Source organism: Manis javanica, chromosome 9 (assembly GCF_040802235.1).
Source record: "Manis javanica isolate MJ-LG chromosome 9, MJ_LKY, whole genome shotgun sequence".
In the NCBI taxonomy this organism is placed as follows: domain Eukaryota; kingdom Metazoa; phylum Chordata; class Mammalia; order Pholidota; family Manidae; genus Manis; species Manis javanica.
In genome coordinates, this window is record NC_133164.1 from 117,948,155 (window position 1) to 117,968,869 (window position 20,715).

General features: G+C 36.9%; 1 protein-coding gene across 4 annotated transcripts in view; it reads left to right on the forward strand.

Annotated features, from left to right (window-relative positions):
- CCDC102B (coiled-coil domain containing 102B) overlaps positions 1-20,715 on the forward strand; it is a 296,555-nt gene that overhangs the window by 215,698 nt on the left and 60,142 nt on the right. For all 4 annotated transcript variants that reach the window (XM_073213201.1, XM_073213202.1, XM_073213204.1 and 1 more), the window contains exon 8: positions 12,781-12,951. In XM_073213201.1, coding sequence (XP_073069302.1) covers positions 12,781-12,951 — 171 coding nt within the window. The remainder of the gene's footprint in view (positions 1-12,780; positions 12,952-20,715) is intronic.

Consider the following 20,715-nt stretch of genomic DNA (forward strand, 5'->3'; position numbering starts at 1 on the left):
TTCTTGGGTAAGTTTTATAATTAGTGAATATTTAAGTCTTTGGAAAGCATTCATGTTTGTCTGAAGTTACTTACAAATGTTGCCCCTCTTACCCATATCCTTGCACTCACTAGACTCTGTTTCTATTACCTGTTCAGTTGCCTGCATGTAAAATTTCATCTTACTGTCGAAAGAGTGACTGTTTGGTTCACACTTACCACCAGCATTTGGCAGTGTATCCCAATACAGCCCAAGCACAAATGTGTTTTTTTAATCATTTTGGCCAATAGACTTGTTAAATGCAGAGACAAAGAGTATGTATTGTGTCTGTATTGATACAGTACATGCCTCTGAGAATTGTAAAAAAGAAATACTATTTTACTCAATGCAGAACTTAAACACACCTGTTGAATGTTTACTGTATATGGTTTTGATTTCTTCCAGTTTGGATATGTGCAGCCAATTGTCCTCACTAGAGCATGGTAAGGATAGTTTGTTCTTGTGGTAATAATAATTAGCTATTTATAATATGTGTTTTATGTCTGAGTATATATCTGTATCATATATTATGTGCAACTGGCCTTTGAGAGAGGTACTATTATTTATTACATTTGACATAGTAGAAAAATCTTTACAATATGGATGATAAAATTTCTCCTGGAGTATAGTGATAACGTGTGCTGTGAAATCAGAGCTGCATTTATCCCAATCTAGCATAGCCTGTCTAGGTAAACTTAGTAAGTATTCTGTTAGTTACACAGCATTATTAATATATTTCTAAAGCAATGCTTTTTTCCCAGAGAATAGCATTTCTTTCTCTCTCTCTCTCTCTCTCTCTCTCACACACACACAAACACACAGACCACACAGATTACAACTCACTGCCCTTGAGCAAACTAGTTGAGACATTACTAGTACAGTCTTCCTTTTTAGATCCCTCCTTTCAGTTTGAGATACAAATAGCACAGTTATGTCAGATAGTAAAGTGCCATTTTGCAGATAAGATGTCCATGAAGTCAACAAATTATTACATTAGGATTTAAACAAGAGAATGATCTTTATTCTATTGCAAAACTTTGTTTCTAACCCTATTTTCCTAGTCTGAGAATCTTTGATATCAAATTTGATCATCTAATTTTAAATTTGTGAATGGTCATTTGTAAATAAAGCACAATACTCATTGTTATGTAACTAGAATTGCTATAGCTTCATATTTTTTCATTATGATAATCTTCTTAATCAGTGTCTGCTGATATATATATATTTTATTTCTCTGAGCAGTAGTCATTTTTGCTACGTGAGTGTTTTATTAGTAAGTTCCTGATCACGTGTACAATGCTGATACATGTGCATGCACTCATTCTTATGCACATGTGTGTGCCCACACATGTTCACTGCAACCCAGTTAGCTCCACAGTGCACCATGCTACTCTTTCTCACTTCTGATCTTGGCATGTGCTGGTATGTTTGCCTGGAGACACTTTCTCTTAGTCTTTCTTTCTCATATAGTAACTTTTACTGAATTCTCACATTTCAGGCTCACTGTTCCTTTGTCTAGACAGTATTGCTCTTTCGCCCCCATTCTGTTACCTGCTTTGTATATCTCTTCTTGAGCATACTTCTCACATAGTCCTTTCAAGATGAGAACCTCATTTTCTCCCCCACTCTTTTTGGTGCTTTTCATAGTGTCAAGTGCATAGCTAGTTGTTAATAAACATTTGTGGAATGGAGGGAAGGAGGAAAGGAAAGAAAAATGGAAAACAGTACCTCAGGTAGCTGGCAGTTTTGGTTGTTCAATGTCCATCCCCTTGTCCAGTGTCCCTTTCTTGACAGAACCCTAATTTTCCATGTATTCTGCCTATACCTGGCTTTGGTGACCTTTGTGTAAGGGGCCTACCCTCAGCCCCAGGACTCAATGTATTCAATCTAGTCACAGAGACTTACTGTTTTGATAAGTGATGGGTGTAAACATGTGACACAATTTTAGCCACTTAGATATGAATTGAAATCCTGGGAGATATGAGAATTTTTTCTCTTGTAAGATGCTCCTACAAGAAGAGAATTCCCTTTTCCTCCTGGATGCTGTCATAACTATGTATGATTTCTAGCTCGAGAAGCACCCACACAAAGAGGATCTATCAGTGAGAGCAGGCTGGGTTATGCTGCAATAACAATAAGTCTGAAGATCACAATAGCTTCAAAAAGCAAAGTTAACTGCTTGTTCACACTCAGTGTTCTTCCAGACACAAAGTGACTGAGGAAACCAGAGTTCCTAAGGGTTCATTTCAGCACAAGTGCAGAGGAAGAAGAGAGGAGGCATGGCGAACAGTGCCCTTCCCATTCTGGGAGGTGATCGGCATCCCTAACACTTGCTGTAATTGCCCAGAGAAAGTCAGTGGCCACCCCTGAATGCAAGAGGAAGGGGGCATGCAATCCGCCTTAGACAGGAGTGCTAAACCTTTGAAAAATTACGTAGGCTGCTCAAGTTAGCAACACAGAATTATGAAGAAAGCCCAGTCCCCCATGAGGTCACCCAACTGCCAAATAAACCAGCCAGTGAAGTGACTCCGCCTTTGGATTTTTTATATAATCTAAACCATTTTGTTTTTTGTTTTATCTTTCCCAGTTAGTTGCAACTGAAATACAGTAACTGTTCCACCTTACTGTAGTGTCCTCTTCAGTGGTTTCTCTATTTCTGCATTACCTACTCAAGTGAGTCAAGTCATTTTTCATTTTAGAAACTGTACATTTCATTCTCTTGATCAGTAGATTTCCTTCACTTTCCATGCCCCTCTTCTGTTAAATAAGAATTCGAATTCCAATCTCTTTATACCAGAATCTTTACCTGTCTTCCCACAACTATTTCACCTTGTTCTCTCCTTTTCCTCAAAACTTATTAGTGTGTTTTTTTTGCTTTTGACTCTGTTAAAAGCTCTGCCACGAGCCTGTAGTACCTCCCTTCCTCCAATATGCCAACTTCATGTCATCTTGTGTTCAATGTTATCTCCCAGTCTTTTACTTTCTAATGGAAGCCTGTCCATAAAAAATGTGTTAAGAAGAATATACTCCCCCAACCATCTGTCTCAACAGATTTTCCCACAAAGATAGCATTTTTAGATCTATCAGATTAATTCCAGAATGTGACAAAAATAAATAGCAGCTGATACATAACAGTAAATGAATATTATGGTCTGATAATTTAGTAGTAATTCAGTTTATGAAGATTTAAGTGATTAAGTACCCACTGGACATATTTCAAACAATGTAATTGTTCTTTTTATTTAATATTTGAAAAATCCTAGTTGTTTTGTACCCAAAAACGTATTTCAACATGTTACTGATATTTTGAACACTGGAAAAGACTAATTATTTCAAGTAATTGTAGACAATCATGGACTTCAAAATGTCTTAGGTAATTCTAAAATTAAGACAACTGATAATTGATAGGAGACAAAACTTAAGAGTAAGTTTAGTTTAAAAACCAGAAATAATGTGTTTTAGAAAATGTTACATGATGTATTAACAAATTGGAAGTGATCATCCTTAGAAAAATTGTATTTACTTCTTTCAAATAACTGGTTCAAGGCTTTCCTCACTCTGCAGGAATCTCTTCTTCCTTTTTGTCTACCATGCACTGTACAGTCTGATGTCTAAACCATGAATGCATTTTATTTTTTTGCTTCAGCAATCAATAAGAAACATAGTAGATATATTTATTCATAGATGGATTTATCACTTTTTGAGCACCATAAATATTATAGGCACTATTTTACACACTTCAGGTCATCAGTGAATATGCAGTTAATAAAAGGGGGAAAAGTTCTGTCCCAGTAGCCCTTATAGTGTCATGAAAGACAGATTTTAATTAATTAATTTATTTAATGCAGTCAGTTTAAAAATGATTACCAAATTTAGAACTGATCATTCAGTGAGTTAGTCTATCCTACTCATTTTATAAATATGGGTTTTAAACATAATGTTACTGTTCTAAATTATTAGTAAGGATAAACTACCTGAAGAAACTCCAAATCTCTGCAGCTAATACAAGTTTATTTTTGCTCATTTCTTGATCCAGTGCAGTCATCAGGCTCTCGTGGGTGGATCATCTCCATGTAGTGACTCAGGGATCTATGCTTGTCAGCTTTTAGCTTCACCTTCCTGTATTTTCCGTTTCCGGCACATAGGAAAGGAAGAGGCCAGCATGAATTGCTCATGGATGTCACTTGCTAGATCGAGAGGTGATATAAGCCACTTCCTTCCTCATTCCATCAGCCAGACTTCAGTCACCATGTCCTATCTAAGGCAAAGCTTAACAGCCTATTCCTATTAGTCTCATGTAAATATCAGTTCATTTCCAGTTTTGTATATTTTCTTTTCTTTATTAGGCTAGCTTATCATTTTTCTACTTTACAATGTTCTGTTTATTGTCCAATAGACTAATTCTTCATCAATTCAATCCTTTTGGTATTGTTAATAGATTGTTTATCCTTAATAATTCCTTTCTTCAATTTCCTTCAGAAAATATTGGTATACTTTATCCAACAATTTGAGTTGAAGAGGCTATACAGAGGTTTTTGTTTTTTGTTTGTAGTTAAATTGAGGTCATAGCTTTTCTGCCAGCAACAGCTTTGACAGTAAGGTTTTTGTAATATTTTCATTATTATTTCCAAAATTCTACAATTAGTACTCTGACTTTCTACTGACCTGACAACCAGTTAGGTTAATTTTCCTATTTCCACATGACTCTAAATTGTTTCTACTTTGCAAATACAGATGCATTAAATATTTATTGACTACCTAGTAAGAAAAAGGATCTTAATGCATAAATGTGCACATTTTAAAATGTGGTAAAGGCTCTGAAGGAAATGGACAGGTCTTACGAAAGATGATACTTACGGAAAATATTACTATGAATCACTATTCACATTTGGGTAATCAAGAAAACATCTCAGAAGGGATCGTATTTAAACTAGAATGTGAATGATAATTAGGAGATGATGAGCGTAGTCTTGAATGCCCTTTGTAGGCAAAAGGAAAAGAATGCCTGAACGCTCTGAATTTGGTGAATTCAGAGAACTGGAAAAAGGTGAATTCCTGAAGAATATCCTTTCTGGGTTCTTTCATCAAGACTGTGTGAAGGGAAAAATCCCATCTTGCCTAAAACTAAAATTGATTTTTCCCTGCCTCTTGTATATTCGTTTGCCTGGGTGTAGAATTCTAGGTGATTCAACAATTGAAGAGATTATTTTATTTAGTAAGGTTTCTAATTATTCCAGAGTACACGTCTACTATTAGTTCATTTCTTTGTTTTCATGTCTCCCAATCTGTTTGAGCCTAAATAATCTTTTAACCTTTGTTGTTTGTTTATAATATTTCTGAATATATTTTTTCATATTCTGCTCAGTATTTCATGCAATGTTTTTCTGTTTATCAATATTATTTTTTCCTTATAACATGGCATTGGGAGCCCATCTTAACAAAAAGGCAAAATCTCACTAAGAAAAAAGCCATTTTTATCCTTTTCTTTCTCCTACTTCCTGCCCAGCACGATTCAGCAGATATTAAAGGTTAAGGACAAAGCATATGGATGAGCTAAGGGTGGCAAAGAAGAAAGATTTAAACAGCCCAATACCAATGGCGTTTGCTGAGATGCTCTGTCTGCTCTGGGTACCTGACACCCAGCCTGACTATTGTGTTTGAGAGAAACAAATTAACTACCCTATCCATTCTAGCCAGTCTATCTATTCTGCTGTTTAATTAGTGTATCACAAACGACTTACACATATTGTATCATTAAAGGCTACAATTCTGTGAAGTTGCTATTATATACATTTTTATACAGGAGGAAACTTAAGACTTAGAAATCGAAGTCAGTGGACCTTTTCTGTACTCTCTTAAAACTTGAATATAACTGGGAATATTGATGGAGATGACTAGATAGGACATCAGTGGATGCTCAGCAAACTCCCTTGGTCAGTAGCATAGTCATCTAGAGCCTTGAGTAGACACACAGTTATCCTCCAACGTTTGGATTTCACTCTGTAGGCACTAGCTCACCATACTCACTTTATGCACATTTGATTATTATACCTCTGCATATACGGTTCCAGAGACTATCGTCAGACTCACAGATGGGAATTCCTACCTCCTGACATGAATATGCACATTAATCGCCTACTAATACCTCAACACAATATGGCGAAGTTGAACTCATTACCTTTTCTCATCTTGTCTATTAAATTTTGCTTTAGATAATTTAAGCAACATCTTCCCAATCTTACAGAAAATATAGTTTTGACTTATTCTTTACCTCAACCTAACTACATATTTGTGAAATTTCCCCACTGCTCTTCAGCTGCATCTCCCCAACCCCATTCATCGCTTCGTAATTTCTTACCCTGGCCACTGAAATGCATTTTTAACTGGGCTCTTTACCAGATTTATCTTTGAAATTCTGGTGTGAATATTTTTGTTCTTCCTCAAAAACCTGACACTCTCCTTATGGAGTAAGTCTCAAGTTCTTCAGCATGGTATTTAATGAGCTCTTAAAATTTGTGTTCCAACATTCCTTTCCAAATAAACTCAAGTACATTCTTCAATCACTTAGGGTTGTTTATATATAATATATACATGTATACATAATATATATATACATGTATATATTATATTTATGTATTATATATACATGATATTAGTGAATATAATAGTGTGGCTTCACATCCTTTTTATATTACTTTCTCAGTAAAGTTTCCACCATCCATTTTCCCTCCATGGCCTTTTTGTTATGACATTTAATTCTGCAGGGTAGATCTTCCCAAGTGACAGCTGTGGAGCACTGGATATTGAAGTTTGAGTTAGCTGGAAAGCAGATCCTGAGACAGATATCAACACGCAGGAAGTTTACAGCACCCACGGGGACAGGGACCAGGTGCAGAGGGCAGAGGTCCCGGTGTCACAGGGAGAGGGATAAAAATACTTCAGCAGATCCTCTGGGCAGCTCCGAAGCTGGGACAGACGTTGGGGCTGTCCCAGACTGGGGTAAGAAGAGCAGTCTTTTATATGCTTCTAAAACAACCAGGCTGCCCAGGAAAGGGTTGTGGACTGACTTCGGGAGGAGGCTCTTGGCAGTGAAGGGGAAGGGGCCGCCATCCCACATTTCCAACAGCAAGTGTGCACCTTCCCATCGGAAGGCAGCACTGGGGGACAGGACAGCATGCCTGGCACCGGGTCCTCTGTGCTTCTCATTACCCTCATGATTTACTCTCAGTTCCCTATGTTAGCAGCTCATTTGATTATTTCATAGTACTTGTCACAATTGGAAAATTTTCTTAATTGTCTTTATTACCTCTCCTGGATTCTAAGCTCTGTAAGGTTACAGAGAGCATCTACCTTGTTTACTTTTATATACAGAACACATAGCCCGGTTATTGGTAGGTGGTAGACGCTCAGTGGGTGTGGGAATGGATGACTGATCATGTGTCAACTTTGTACCCAGCACTAAAATCACTCTATTTATATTTAACATATAAGATATTAAATGAGCCATCTAAGGATGCTACTTAAGACCACCAACATGCTCTTATATTATCTGTTGAAATAATTTCTGTTGAAATTTATTCCTGTTGAAATATATCTTCTGTTGGTTCCTGTATTTCTTGAAGAATTATTATATGGAGTTAGATAGATACACTTATCCAAAAAAATAGGCAGGTGGTACAATATATTTTTATAATATGCTTAATTTGGATAATATGAATGTCTCTTAATATATTTAAGTAGGTGAGTTTGTGATAACATTCCAATGTATCTCCCAATTTTTTTAAAAAAAATCTTTGTTGAAAGCGTCATTATACACAGATGAAGTCTAACAAGGCTATCAACAGACCATGAGCAAGTTATTCCCAATTTTCCAAGTGCTTCCTTCTGTTATGTAGAGTCAGACCATATATTACATTGTGAATTTCAGGTTTTCTACATGTCAGTATATTATTGTTATGAATATTTAAAATTATAAGTGGAGAAATTTCTAGTTTTCTATGGATATTTTTAATTTAGCAAGCATAAGTAACATACAAAACACTTTTAATTTCCTGTATGATGTCTTGTTTTTCTTTTAAATAGATGCTTGTAAACTTATTTGATTCATTTTTGTGAGCTTCCCATTATGTCACTTTAAGTTATAAAAATATGTATTTTACTTCCATCAGCTTGCCACCAATCAGGAATCATGTAAGACTCAAAACTTAAATATCAGATACAAAACTGATTCTGGGTAGAAAGCAGTATTCTCTCTTGTAAGAGTGTAAACTAATGCATGAGTTCATAAACCATACACAAAATTTGAAGTCTGCTATCAAATCCTTTATATCACTAGAAACAGAGTTAATCTATTTGAGAAACTAGTTTTGTCCTATCAAAAATATTTGCATACAAGTACATTATGTTTTCTATATCAGTGCTATTATTCATAGCCACTTGTCAAAGGATTTTGTATTATATTTGTTCAGTTTATTGTTTTAGATTTATAGAGGATTACAGTATGACAAATAATTTGTACTATATATTTTTTACATGTTAAATTTCCATTCATATTTTTATCTGACAAGAAATACATGGTTTCATGTATTTCTACCATTAAAAATGTATTAGAATAAGCTCACGCTAAAAGTCCATATAGATCTTTATTATTTACTTAATTTACTTTTCAAATGCAAATCATTAACTCTAAATGAACATCTATTTGGATGCCCTCCAAGTGGACATTTATAGGCACATTACAGGGGAAACTAAGATTTCATATAAAAGCATCACACGTTTGGGATTATAGTTCATGATCCTAAGATCCATCATCCTTTATTCTAATACGTGTTCAAAGAAAGAATGGTAGGTGGGGACCTCATCTCAAGGAAAACAAAATATAAGTAAACAGTAGCAGAGCCCAGAGCTGTGAGAATTAAAGAAGACATCCATCTCTTTCCAGAAAATAAATAGGGGATGTTGGTAAATTCATGGGTTAAAATGTTAAAGAACCTATGAAGTCTTGGAAGATAAGGCCTGATAACAAGATTAAAGCCAGCCATGGGATATTATTTTGATGAAATAGTGCAGAAGTAATTTCCAGCTAGGTTGGCCATAAAAAATTTGCATAGCCTCTCTAAGACTGTAGAGAAAAAACATACATAAAAAAAGGGTATGTGAAGAATTTAGTGTATAGTAGCTGCTTGGCTGATATTAACCTCCTTCATCCTGAAGTGATTTTTTAAAAATATCTTTGTGTAAGTGAAATATAGTTTTTCCTAACTTGAAATCAAATTTTCACCTTTATTAGAATAGAAAGTAAATAGTATCCTATGAAAAAAATATTTTTGGCTAGAGATAAAATTTGATGTATTTTCTCATGTCACAAAATATGCCCACACTGGGTTTGCCATACTCACTGTCAGCAGGATTCCCTTTAGCCCAGATTGTTGTACCTCCACGCATGTATCTTCTCTGTATAGTTTTAAATGCTAAAAAATCTCTAGATCGTCTCTTACCACTCAAGGAGACTTCTCATGTTTCATTGCTTAGTCATTTCTACTTTCCTGTAAGTTACTGGCAGGAGTAAGTCTTACTGCAAGTGGCATAGACTAGTTAGTGGTCCTCAACCTTTGGGCTGGATCAGAAACACTTGGAGGGCTTGTTAAACCCAAGGTCTTTGGGCCCCAACCTCTGAGCTCCTTACTGAGTAGGCCTTGGATAAAATTTCCACGTGGTCCTGATGCTGCAGGCTTGGGGGCCCCTCACTGAGAAGGGACTTTGACTAACACAGTCACCTCCTGGCCTGGAATAAGATGGCCTTCCTTGATCAAGCGGCCGTGCGGTGAGATGGATGCCAGGGCTCTGCCTGTGCAGGTGACACATGGTCGAATGAGATTTGTGTTGACAAACTGCAGCATGTTCTCCTCCCTCCTTCCTTCCCTTCTTTTTTCTTTCTTTCATCTCTTTCTCTTCTTTCTACGTGCACATCTCAAAAAGTTTTATTGTTTACTTAACTCCATTTAAACCAATCTAAGTGAATTGTACAAGTCTAATGACAAAGCATTGACTGAGAAATACTTTTGAACAATAAAATCACACAGTTATTTAATAAGTAGTTGTAATTAGGTATATAATTCTAGAGAAAAAACTATCGTTTCTGTAGCAAAATCAAGAAAATCTTTCGTTAAATGTTCCAGTGTCACTCCACATAATAGAATTGTGTCCCTTATTATACCTCTTTCCATAAAATAATCAGGTGTATAATTTGGCATCTAGAAATTTGTATTCTGAAGAGAAGAATGAGGATTCTGTGTATTTTAAATATGATACAATTTGATAAAACGCTGCCATTAGGCCATAAACTGCCATGTTTGAGGGCACCATGGCAGGACTGCTCAGCCAGCTGGGTCTTTTTGCCAATCCACATCTGTCTGTTCCCAGCTGCCCATTGTCATTACTCAGGTTTACATACCAGTGGCTGTGAATCTGACTCCTGTGGGTGGCTTTCAGGACAGCAACAAGATTATTCCCAGTTACCTGACAGTCACGCTGTCAGGGGAACACCGGGAGGCATGCTCTTTGGATGTTAGGGTGTCGGTCAGCTTGAGAGCCCTCCTCCGTATTTTCCACCCCCTGGATTCCTGACAGTAGCAGCCAGCAGCTTCTCCCCAGGTGCCACTGCGCCGTCCACACCTCTCCCAACCTGTGCAGGATTTCTACCTATTCGGGTTGAAGTTCCAGCTTTAGAGGTCAGGAGCCTGTCAGTTACTGACGTGTCATATTAGAATTCTCTTTACATCAGTGTAACATGTGCTTCACACTGTTTTGAGTTTTTCTTAACTTAATAGAATATTTGGAGCTATCATGGTATCAATATACGAAAGACTTGCCATGTTATATTGAATGTCTTAATTGTTTTCTACTTTAATCAGCCCCTTCTGAGGGACAGCAATTTCCAATCATTCACTATTAACCAGAAACAACACTGCACTAAATATCCATGCACACACACTATTCATGCAACGATGCACACATTTGTAGAATACATTCCTGGAAGTAGAATAATGGCCAGGTCAGAGCTTATGTTCATTTTTAATGTTTAAGATTTTGCCAATATTTCTTCACAACCGAATCTGGGTTTTTTTTTTTCACATTTTACCAACAGATTGTCTTATCACACTTAATATTGCCAGTCTGAAGGCATGAAAAATGGTTCAATATGTTTATTTTAGATAAACATTTATTTTAGATAATTATGGATTCATAGGCAGTTATAAGAAATAATAGGTCTCCAGTTTTCCCTTTCTCCAGTTTTCCCCAATGGTATAATTCTACAAAACTAATGAACAATATCACAACCAGGATTCTGACATTGATACAGTCAAACCACAGAACATGTCATCAGAACAAGGATCTTTGATTTGCCATTTGTCACACCTACTTCTTTTCTGACACTCTCTGCCCCCATCCTTAACCATGACAGCCATAAATCTGTTCCATTTCCATAATTGTGTCTTACTAAAACGTTATATAAGTTAGAAAGTTTCTGCCATAGTTTTAAGGAAGTTGAATAGCTTTTAGTGTTTAAGAGATGCTCTATTTTCCTTCCTATGAACTCAGTCCTTCCATATTTTATATCAGTTTGTATAGACTCGATAAAGCTATTCATGAATAATAGAACTGTCTCTTGTTACCAAATTTTCTGTGTAGGACATACTATTTAATTTGCTATACATAAATTATACACTTATTGTGATTAAATTTATCATTCAATGATGTCATGGTTTGGGCTGGGATCATACTTAGAATCTAATTTTCTACTTGGTGATAAAAAAAAAAAAGTACCCCAAATCTTCTTCCAGTATTTTCCAATATTTTATGGCTATATTTTTACTATTGAATCTCTGACATTTTATTATGACAGTCATCATCAGTATAAGTATAAGATGTGAGGAAGAATTCCATTTCTTAACTAGTGCCATTTTACATGATTTTCATACATAATGTTATGACAGTATTTTTCAGCAGAGAAATACCCTTGGATTTTCTTAATGTATGACATCATGAGAAAACTGAACATTTTTATGGCTTTAATAAAGATGTTTTCTAGAATTACAAAACTGTTAACTCTGCACAGCAACCTTCAACCAGAAATGAGAAGCTGCATTTTTAATGGGAGACCAATTAATGTAACCTGTTAATTCATATCTTGTGTTGATTATAACAAGCTTGATTGGCAATCCGATCACTTCATGTTAGGTCAATGCTGTTTCTCCACAGGGGAGGCCCTTGCTCGAGGTCTCTGGGCCAGACCCAGGCTGTTTCAGAACGGTGCTGCTCACAGCAGGACTGCAGCAGGACAGAACCTTTTTTCTCAGAAAAATAATTAAAAGCAGACAGTCTGCTAACTTTAACACTTACACTGATTTACTGAGCTAGCAGGTGAACAGCTCCTCTTTTCTTATGGATATGTGATTCCTTCTTCTAGAAAGCATTTTTTAAAAACACCTAAAATATGATTTAAACTAAATTTGCATAAAATGGGAAATGGTATTTACTCAAGAACAGAGTTGCATTGTGTTTTAGTCACAAACACATCTTCCATTTGTAGTTATATGCTAACCATAATGCTTAATGCAGAAATGCAGAGTTCCAGATGAAGTGACACCTCATCTGAATTCTTCCTAAAAAATGCTTTTCTCCTTTGCCAAAGAAGGTGCCATTCCTCTGATTTTATGAAAGTAAATTATCAACACTGGAATCCCTGTTTTCTTTTGAAAGGAACTGTTGCGTCTTCAGCATGCCCACCATAAACTGAACAGACAATACCAGGCCAAAACAGCGGAACTGGCTCATGCGAACAACTGTGTGGATCGAAATGAGGCCACAGTAAAGAAACTGAGATTCCGTGTGGAAGAACTAAAACAGGGACTCAAACAAAAGGAAGATGAGGTAACTTCCACATGAACACATGTTCGATAGATTCAAAATAGCATTTTATAGCATATATATGAAGCATGTTCTACTTTATTAATATATGCTGTTAATTGAGCCTAACATCTTTACATTTTAAAAACTAAAATCAGTAAAAAAAAAATTATTAAGGGTAAAAAAAGAGAAAAATATTACACAGACCGCATGCTCATCTTTGTGGTACTAATGTATTTTTTGTGTCTGCCACCTAACTTCCATCATGTTTCATCATGGTCCTGTGTGTGCTGGGGTGGGGGGAGTGTGTGGTATCATTCCAGCTTGATGTTTTCAGCTTTTAGCTTATATGTTAAAGAAATAAGATACATATCATGATATATTCTACAATATACATTCTCCCCGGTGCTCTGTGGTGTTGGAAAGAATGTAGGCATCTTGTTTTGCTGTGCCGGGCCAACTTGCTAATGGTCTTCGGAGTCTCTAAGAGGGTTCTGGAGGCAGAGGCTGCTGTGGTGTCCTGGCAGAGGTAGGGAGGCAATTTCAGCTGCAATTACAAACAACAAAGAGAGGGTTTGGGGGACAGAAACACAGTCTCAAATGTCAGTGTGATCGTGAGGCCGTCACCGCATGGCAGAGCCCCCTGCTGCTCCAGACATTGCACCCGCTCCTGTTGGACAACTTTCGAGGTAAAAGGCATCATTTCCCTGGTAAGAGTGACTGTTGGCAGATAATACTAAGCAGTTGGAAATTAAAAATAAATAAATAAATTCTTTTTCTAAGGGATAATTCAATAACAGAACACGTTCCACATTTTGAGATTTAACTTTTAATCAAAACTGTTCTAGTCAAGCAAGCTGGGTTTTCTTCTCTCAGAGCATCGAATGAAGACAGAATCATGTGCCCAGCAAGGCTCATACATTGTCACCTGCTCTTACGGTACGGACACCTTCGTGGGCATCTCATTCTTCACACATCTCTTCCGATGAAGCTGTATCTGTACTTTCTAGTGATGCACGTGTGCGGGGGGCAGGACTGTGGGAGAGTAAGTCAAAAGAGGAATGTAAGAGAAAGGCTCAAGAGAATGGTTTTAGGTTTTTGTTTTATCCTAGCTGTTATTCCTGTGAAGAGTTTTAATATGCAAGTATTTGTTGGAGGTCATGGTAAATAAATCCATGTTTGCAATATAGGCTTTAGAAAAATACTTGGGACTGAAGCATTGGCACAGAAGTGGTGAAATCATGTAGGGTTCAAGGACTAATGACACATCAGTTCCCAAACATCTGATTCAGAAGTCTATCCATGTAATATTTTAAAAGATGGTGTGGTCTTAAGGATGATTCTGGTATTTGTCCCTCCTTTTGGGGCAATTATTCTTCCCACATCATCAGCATCAGGCTTGGTTATGTGACCTTTGTTTTGAATGTGTGAGTTGAAGATCTGTGTGCCAATTAACCTCCGGGGCTTTGAGAGCCAGAATGCTCCCCCTGCCTCTTTTCCCAAGTGTTTTTTCTGTCATGTCTCATGTCACAAAGACAGTGTGTTCAAAACAGACATTATTCTCTGTGCACGGATCCTGAAATGAAGAGGACATGGAACAGGGCTTTTGCTGGCCCAAGTGGAATCCATGTGCATAAAGAAAAAAAAAAAGTCAATATTTGTTTTGGTAAACCACTGACATTTTGAATCTGTCGGCTACAAGTGGAAAACTTAGAGCTGATGGTATGGCCATTAAAATAACAACAAATATCTTATATGACACTGGCTCTAGTACCAGGAATAGGCAGTGAGAAAATGTATTAAAGGTGAGAATAATGGCGATCCAGTTTATGGAGTCTTGAAATGTTTGAGATTATTTCCTGTAATATCCTTGGAAAGCAGACAATGCAGAGTGAATGTGTGGTTTTTAAGGGACTAGGTATGTAACCACTATTTCCTGTTTGCTAGTGGTACATTCAACAAGAACGAAAGAAAGGTGAACTTGGAAAAGAATCGTTGAGTTTTTGAAGAGCTATGTAATATCAAAATTCAAGTACTTCTGTAACGTCCAGGATCTGGTTTTCATTTTCAAGTGGTAAAATATAAAATGGAGGATGCCTTTGGAAAACAAGAGTCCATTAAATTTGAGCTTCCTGGCAAGGACTGCATCCAAAGTGTGGCCATCAAGCCTGTCATTAAACTCTGTTAACCTATTAAAGGTCCTTCCCTGTAAATCCTTTGAGCGGAACAGAACGGCACAGGGGGAGGATAATGAGAGAGCGCCTCTACTAGAACATCTCCCAAATTCAAGGAAACTGCAAGGAGCTCAGGGACAATGGAATGTCCCCAAAGACTGCAGGTGTAAAACTGACCTGTGGACTTCACCAGCCTCGAACGGAGGAAGAAGACCACGAACTTGTTGTGGAAGTTATACCGGCAAGTGACCTCTCAGCCTCAGGTAAGAGACGGATTTCTTAAGATGTGAAAGAATCCTGCATTCTTCCAAACTCGTATGAGCAGGAAGCTGGCTGTCGGTACGCTGAGAGGGAATAGTGTTCATGGCCGTGTTCAAATACAGACACAGTATATAGCAAAAAGGAAGGATCTTCTAGAAAACAAAGACAAGGACCCCAGCAAACTGGGTGACTCTTCTCCGGGAGCAGGATCAGGGCCAAGTAATGGATCCTTCCCATGGGCAGAGCAGAGCCTCCAACTTATGAAGTTAGACTTCAGACATATTTTCTATTTCTCCTCGTTATACGGAAGTGTTTGTTGCAATTTTATTGCAGGAGAGAAGGGTGTCAATTACTTGTATTTTGAGTGTATAGATTTGTGGAGCAAGAGAAGAGAGTGAGATCTGCTGGGGATTTGATCCTAAGACCTTTGACTTGGAGACTGATGCTGTCATTGGAACATTGCTGGAGTAATTTCCCTGGAGAGTGTGACAATTTTTGAGTGAAGAAGGGAGGAAAACATATGGTTCGTGACCAAGGGGTAGGCCATGTTTTATATATATATATATAGTGTGTGTGTGTGCGCGTGTGTGCACATGTGTGTATTTTAATGTTTGCTGGCCTTTTCTGTGGGAGGGGTACAATCCCAACCATCAATGGTGGGCATGGTCTTATGACTTGTTTGGCAAGTGGAAATCACATTACTTTCCAACAGAATCTTTAGGAACCATCACTTCCTATGGGGGGAGGTATCAAGGTGTATTTCATGCTTGCAGCCTAGCTAGATGTATTGAAATATATGTTCAACACAAAATACTTCAGTGTTTTTATACCTCTGCATCCAATCAGCTGACCACCAAAGAGGACTGACCCAAAGCACTATTAACTCATATGGGTATTGTGATCTGGGTTATTTGATTACTGTTGTCAGGTCTTCAGTTTATCTCTGATTAAAGGTCATCACCATTTCTGGTGGCTGGGAATGAAACTATGCCTTATGGAAATAAGATTTTGCATTAGATAACAGTCAACATTTCCACAATTTGATGTATCCTTGAAAGCAAAGAAAATTCTGTCAGTTTCACTGCTGAGCTTTTTAATTTTATAGTAGCAAATTCTTCAGATTGTAATTAGTTGAAATTAATGTTTAATTGGAACTGTCAAATACAAAGTTTTCAACTCCCACAAGTCAACAGATTTTAAATGAATGAAAATGAGATATTAATCCTCACCTGAAGAGAGAATTGATACTTTGGGGCCCATAAAAGAAAATCCAGGGTCTAATTAAAGAAATGAGCAAATTAAAAATACTTTTTGGATGAGTTGCTTTTATTAAAGCAAATTTTTAAAAATCTCATTTGATGTATGTTTGTTAGAAATTAAACATTCTTTTCTCATCATTTCATTGATCTCTGAGACTATGTATTATATTATACAATGGTAAAATCTAAATGAGATTTAATTACCATACATCAGGACCAATATATATCCACATTAAAACACCAAAATAACTGACCACTTACCTATAGTGGGAAAAGCCTTATAATAATGTGCTTCACATTAACAGAATTCACATGGCTCTGCCTCTCATACCTAGGACACTGGGAGTATGACATAAACAGTTACTAAGACACATGGGGGCTCTGCCCTGTAGAACTGGCATCCTGAAGATTAAAGAACAGAATGACATAAGGTTTGTTAAAGAGGACTTTAAACTTTGTGAAGCCATATTTGGTCACATAAAGAAGGAAAAATGAGGGGAAAAAGTCAACTGTCTCCCCAAATAGCCAAAGCAATCCTGAGAAGGAAGAATAAAGCAGGGGGGATCTTGCTTCCCAACTTCAAGCTCTACTGCAAAGCCACAGTAATCAAGACAATTTGGTACTGGCACAAGAACAGACCCATAGACCACTGGAATAGAATAGAGTCCAGATATTAACCCAAGCATATATAGTTAATTGATATACAATGGGAAAATGACAGCCTCCTCAACAGCTGGTGTTGGCAAAACTGGACAGCTACATGTAAGAGAAGGAAACTGGATTATTGTCTAACCCCATACACAAAGTAAACTCAAAATGGATCAAAGACCTGAATGTAAGTTATGAAACTATAAAACTCTTAGAAGAAAATAGGCAAAAATCTCTTGAACATAAACATGAGCAACTTCTTCATAAACATATCTCCCAGGCAAGGGAAACAAGCAAAAATAAACAAGTAGGACTATATCAAACTAAAAAGCTTTTGTGCAGCAAAGGACACCATCAGTAGAACAAAAAGGCATCCTACAGTATGGGAGAATATATTCATAAAGGACATATCTGATAAGGAGTTGACATCTAAAATATATAAAGAACTCATGTGCCTCAATGAATAAAAAGCAAATAATCCAATAAAAAAATGGGCAGAGGATCTGAACAGACACTTCTCCAAAGAAGAAATTCAGATGGCCAACAGGCACATGAAAATATGCTCCACATCACGAATCATCAGGGAAATGCAAATTAAAACCACAATGATATATCACCTCACACCAGTAAGGATGGCCACCATCCAAAAGACAGACAACAACAAATGTTGGCGAGGTTGTGGAGAAAGGGGAACCCTCCTACACTGCTGGTGGGAATGTAAATTAGTTCAACCATGTGGAAAGCAGTATGGAAGTTCCTCAAAAAACTCAAAATAGAAACCATTTGACCCAGGAATTCCGCTCCTAGGAATTTACCCTAAGGATGCAGCACTCCAGCTTGAAAAAGACAGATGCACCCCTATGTTTATCACAGCACTATTTACAATAACCAAGAAATGGAAGCAACCTCAGTGTCCATCGGTAGATGAATAAAGAAGAGGTGGTACATGTACACAATGGAATATTATTCAGGCATAAGAAGAAAACAAATCCTACCATTTGCAACAACATGGATGGAGCTAGAGGGTATTATACTCAGTGAAATAAGCCAGGCGGAGAAAGACAAGTAGCAAATGATCTCACTCATCTGTGGAGGATAAGAACAAAGAAAAAACCAAAGGAACAAAGCAGCAGCAGAATCACAGAACCCAAGAATGGACTAACAGTTACCAAAGGGAAAGGGACTGGGGAGGATGGGTGGGAAGGGAAGGAGAAGGGGAATAAGGGGCATTAGGATTAGCACACATAATGTGGGGAGGGGCACAGGGAAGGAAGTATACCTCAGAGAAGACAAGTAGTGACTCTATAGCATCTTACTATGCTGATGGGCAGTGATTGTAATGGGGTATGTGGTGGGGACTTGATAATTGGGGGAATCTAGTAACCACAATGTTGCTCATATAGTTGTATATTAACGATTCCAAAAAAAACAAAGTCAACTGTCTTCCCATTCCCACAATGGTATCATGTTACTTCAATGTGTTGACCTCAAACATTTATAGACAATTTTATGCATAATTGCAGTCATTGTTTACAAATACACTCTGCTTTATCAGTTGCCATAACCAGTTTTCATGTTGCCAGGTAGTTTTCGTAGTTGTTCTTTCATGGGATGATATAATCCATATTTCCTTGGATTATTATTTAGTCAACTAATCCTCCCTCATTGAATTTCATTTTTTTCTCTCCTAATGTAACTCTACCAAGACTGCCTTTAGGTATAGACCTTTTTTCCCTATTGGAAAAATTTTTCTAAGTGGAATTATTATTTCATTAAAGAATATGAATATAATATGGCTCTTCATCTAAACAGTATTTACAGTTTTCTATGCTTCTCAGTGATAGGTCAAATTGTAGAAATGTTGATAGTTACCTGATACAAAATCTTAACTGCATCTTAACTGATGCAGAAGTAAATTAAACCTCAAATGATTTACTTATAAATTTATAAGAGTTTAATCATTCAATTTGCTGAGTTAATTGGATTTACCTATGATTTCAGTTCTTTTGCTGAACTCCTTTCCCTTGTGTAATTCAATACTTATTCTTGGTTTGTTTTCTCTATTTTTTAGTAACAGCTTCTATTTGTAAGAGAACTTATAGTGAATATTTGTGTTGAGATGTAAAGCAGAGCCTAGCTTTTAGATGCCTATGATTCAAAAATCAAGCTGCAGAGGATGAAAGTTAGCATATAGTAACTGAAAAACAAAAGTTATCTTATAAAGAGAACAGTCACCTAACATTAAGTCCCTAACATCACCAAACGTTAAGATGACATTAATGTTTTAAGCAATTCATGGATTTCTTCATGAAACATTTCTTGATCTAGGTGCTCAGTACAGTTCTAGGTGCAATGATATAGAGATGGTTAAAATATATTCCCAGTATAAGGACTAATGTTACAATTTTCTAATCTGGCTACACGATAGAAACACTACAGATTTTAAAAATGCTAATATTCAAGTCTCATCTGCAAAATCTGAGTCAGTTTTTATGAGTAGGGCCTGTGTGTATTTCTAAAAAGCTTCTCAAATGATATACTAATAGGTAGCCGAAGGTCAGAACATCTGGTCTAATGAGAAACAGCTGACACCAGTTAGACCCAGTTTCCTGACCTTGGTCCCCAGTGAACACGTGTATTTGTGATAACAGTTTTTACCAGTGCAGCATAAATAAAATGGCTTGCTGCTAAAAAGAGGCTCTTATTCCACTGTAGGCTGTACCTGCTAGCACTGTAATATGCAAAATTAATTAATGTAAAATCTCTTCTAGTTTGAAAGAAATTCAAAAGAGGAAAAAAAGCACCTCAACAGATGGAAAGAATAAGATACCATTGAGCACTCTAAATTCACACTTAAAGTGTTAGTGTTTTGCTAAATGTATTGTTGGTGTGACTTTACACTCAGCAATTATCACCTTATTATTACAGCTTAGCTAATTCCGGCCCCACATTTTAATGCTTCCTGGTGTCAAAAAGGTGAATCTTTTCAAAAGTCTGATATCATCAGCAATGATGAATGTGAGAGACGCTTTGTTTAAACCTACAGAAAATTAATTATCTAAATTACCAGCTGATTTTTAAGCAAGTCTTTATTTGGAAGGGCACAGAAATCCTTTCCTAATCCTAAATGGATTTGGGTAAAATCTCATTAATTTACACCCCCCCACACACACAATTTTAGGATTGTGAGACTAGTGATAGACTGAAATTCACATATATTTATGGAAATGACATCGTAAGTGTTTCAGGTAAGAGTAAAAAGAAATGATAAAGAGGCCAGCTGCAGGTTCACATGGGGACAGGGGGTGGCCACAGACCCAAATTCTGAGTGGACTGTTAAAACCAGACCAATTAATATTTATTACTTCCTAACCTCTATGTTAGATGTTCGAATATACTTGAGTTCTTCCAAAGAAGTGGTTTTTATTTGGCAGAGGATATTCAAA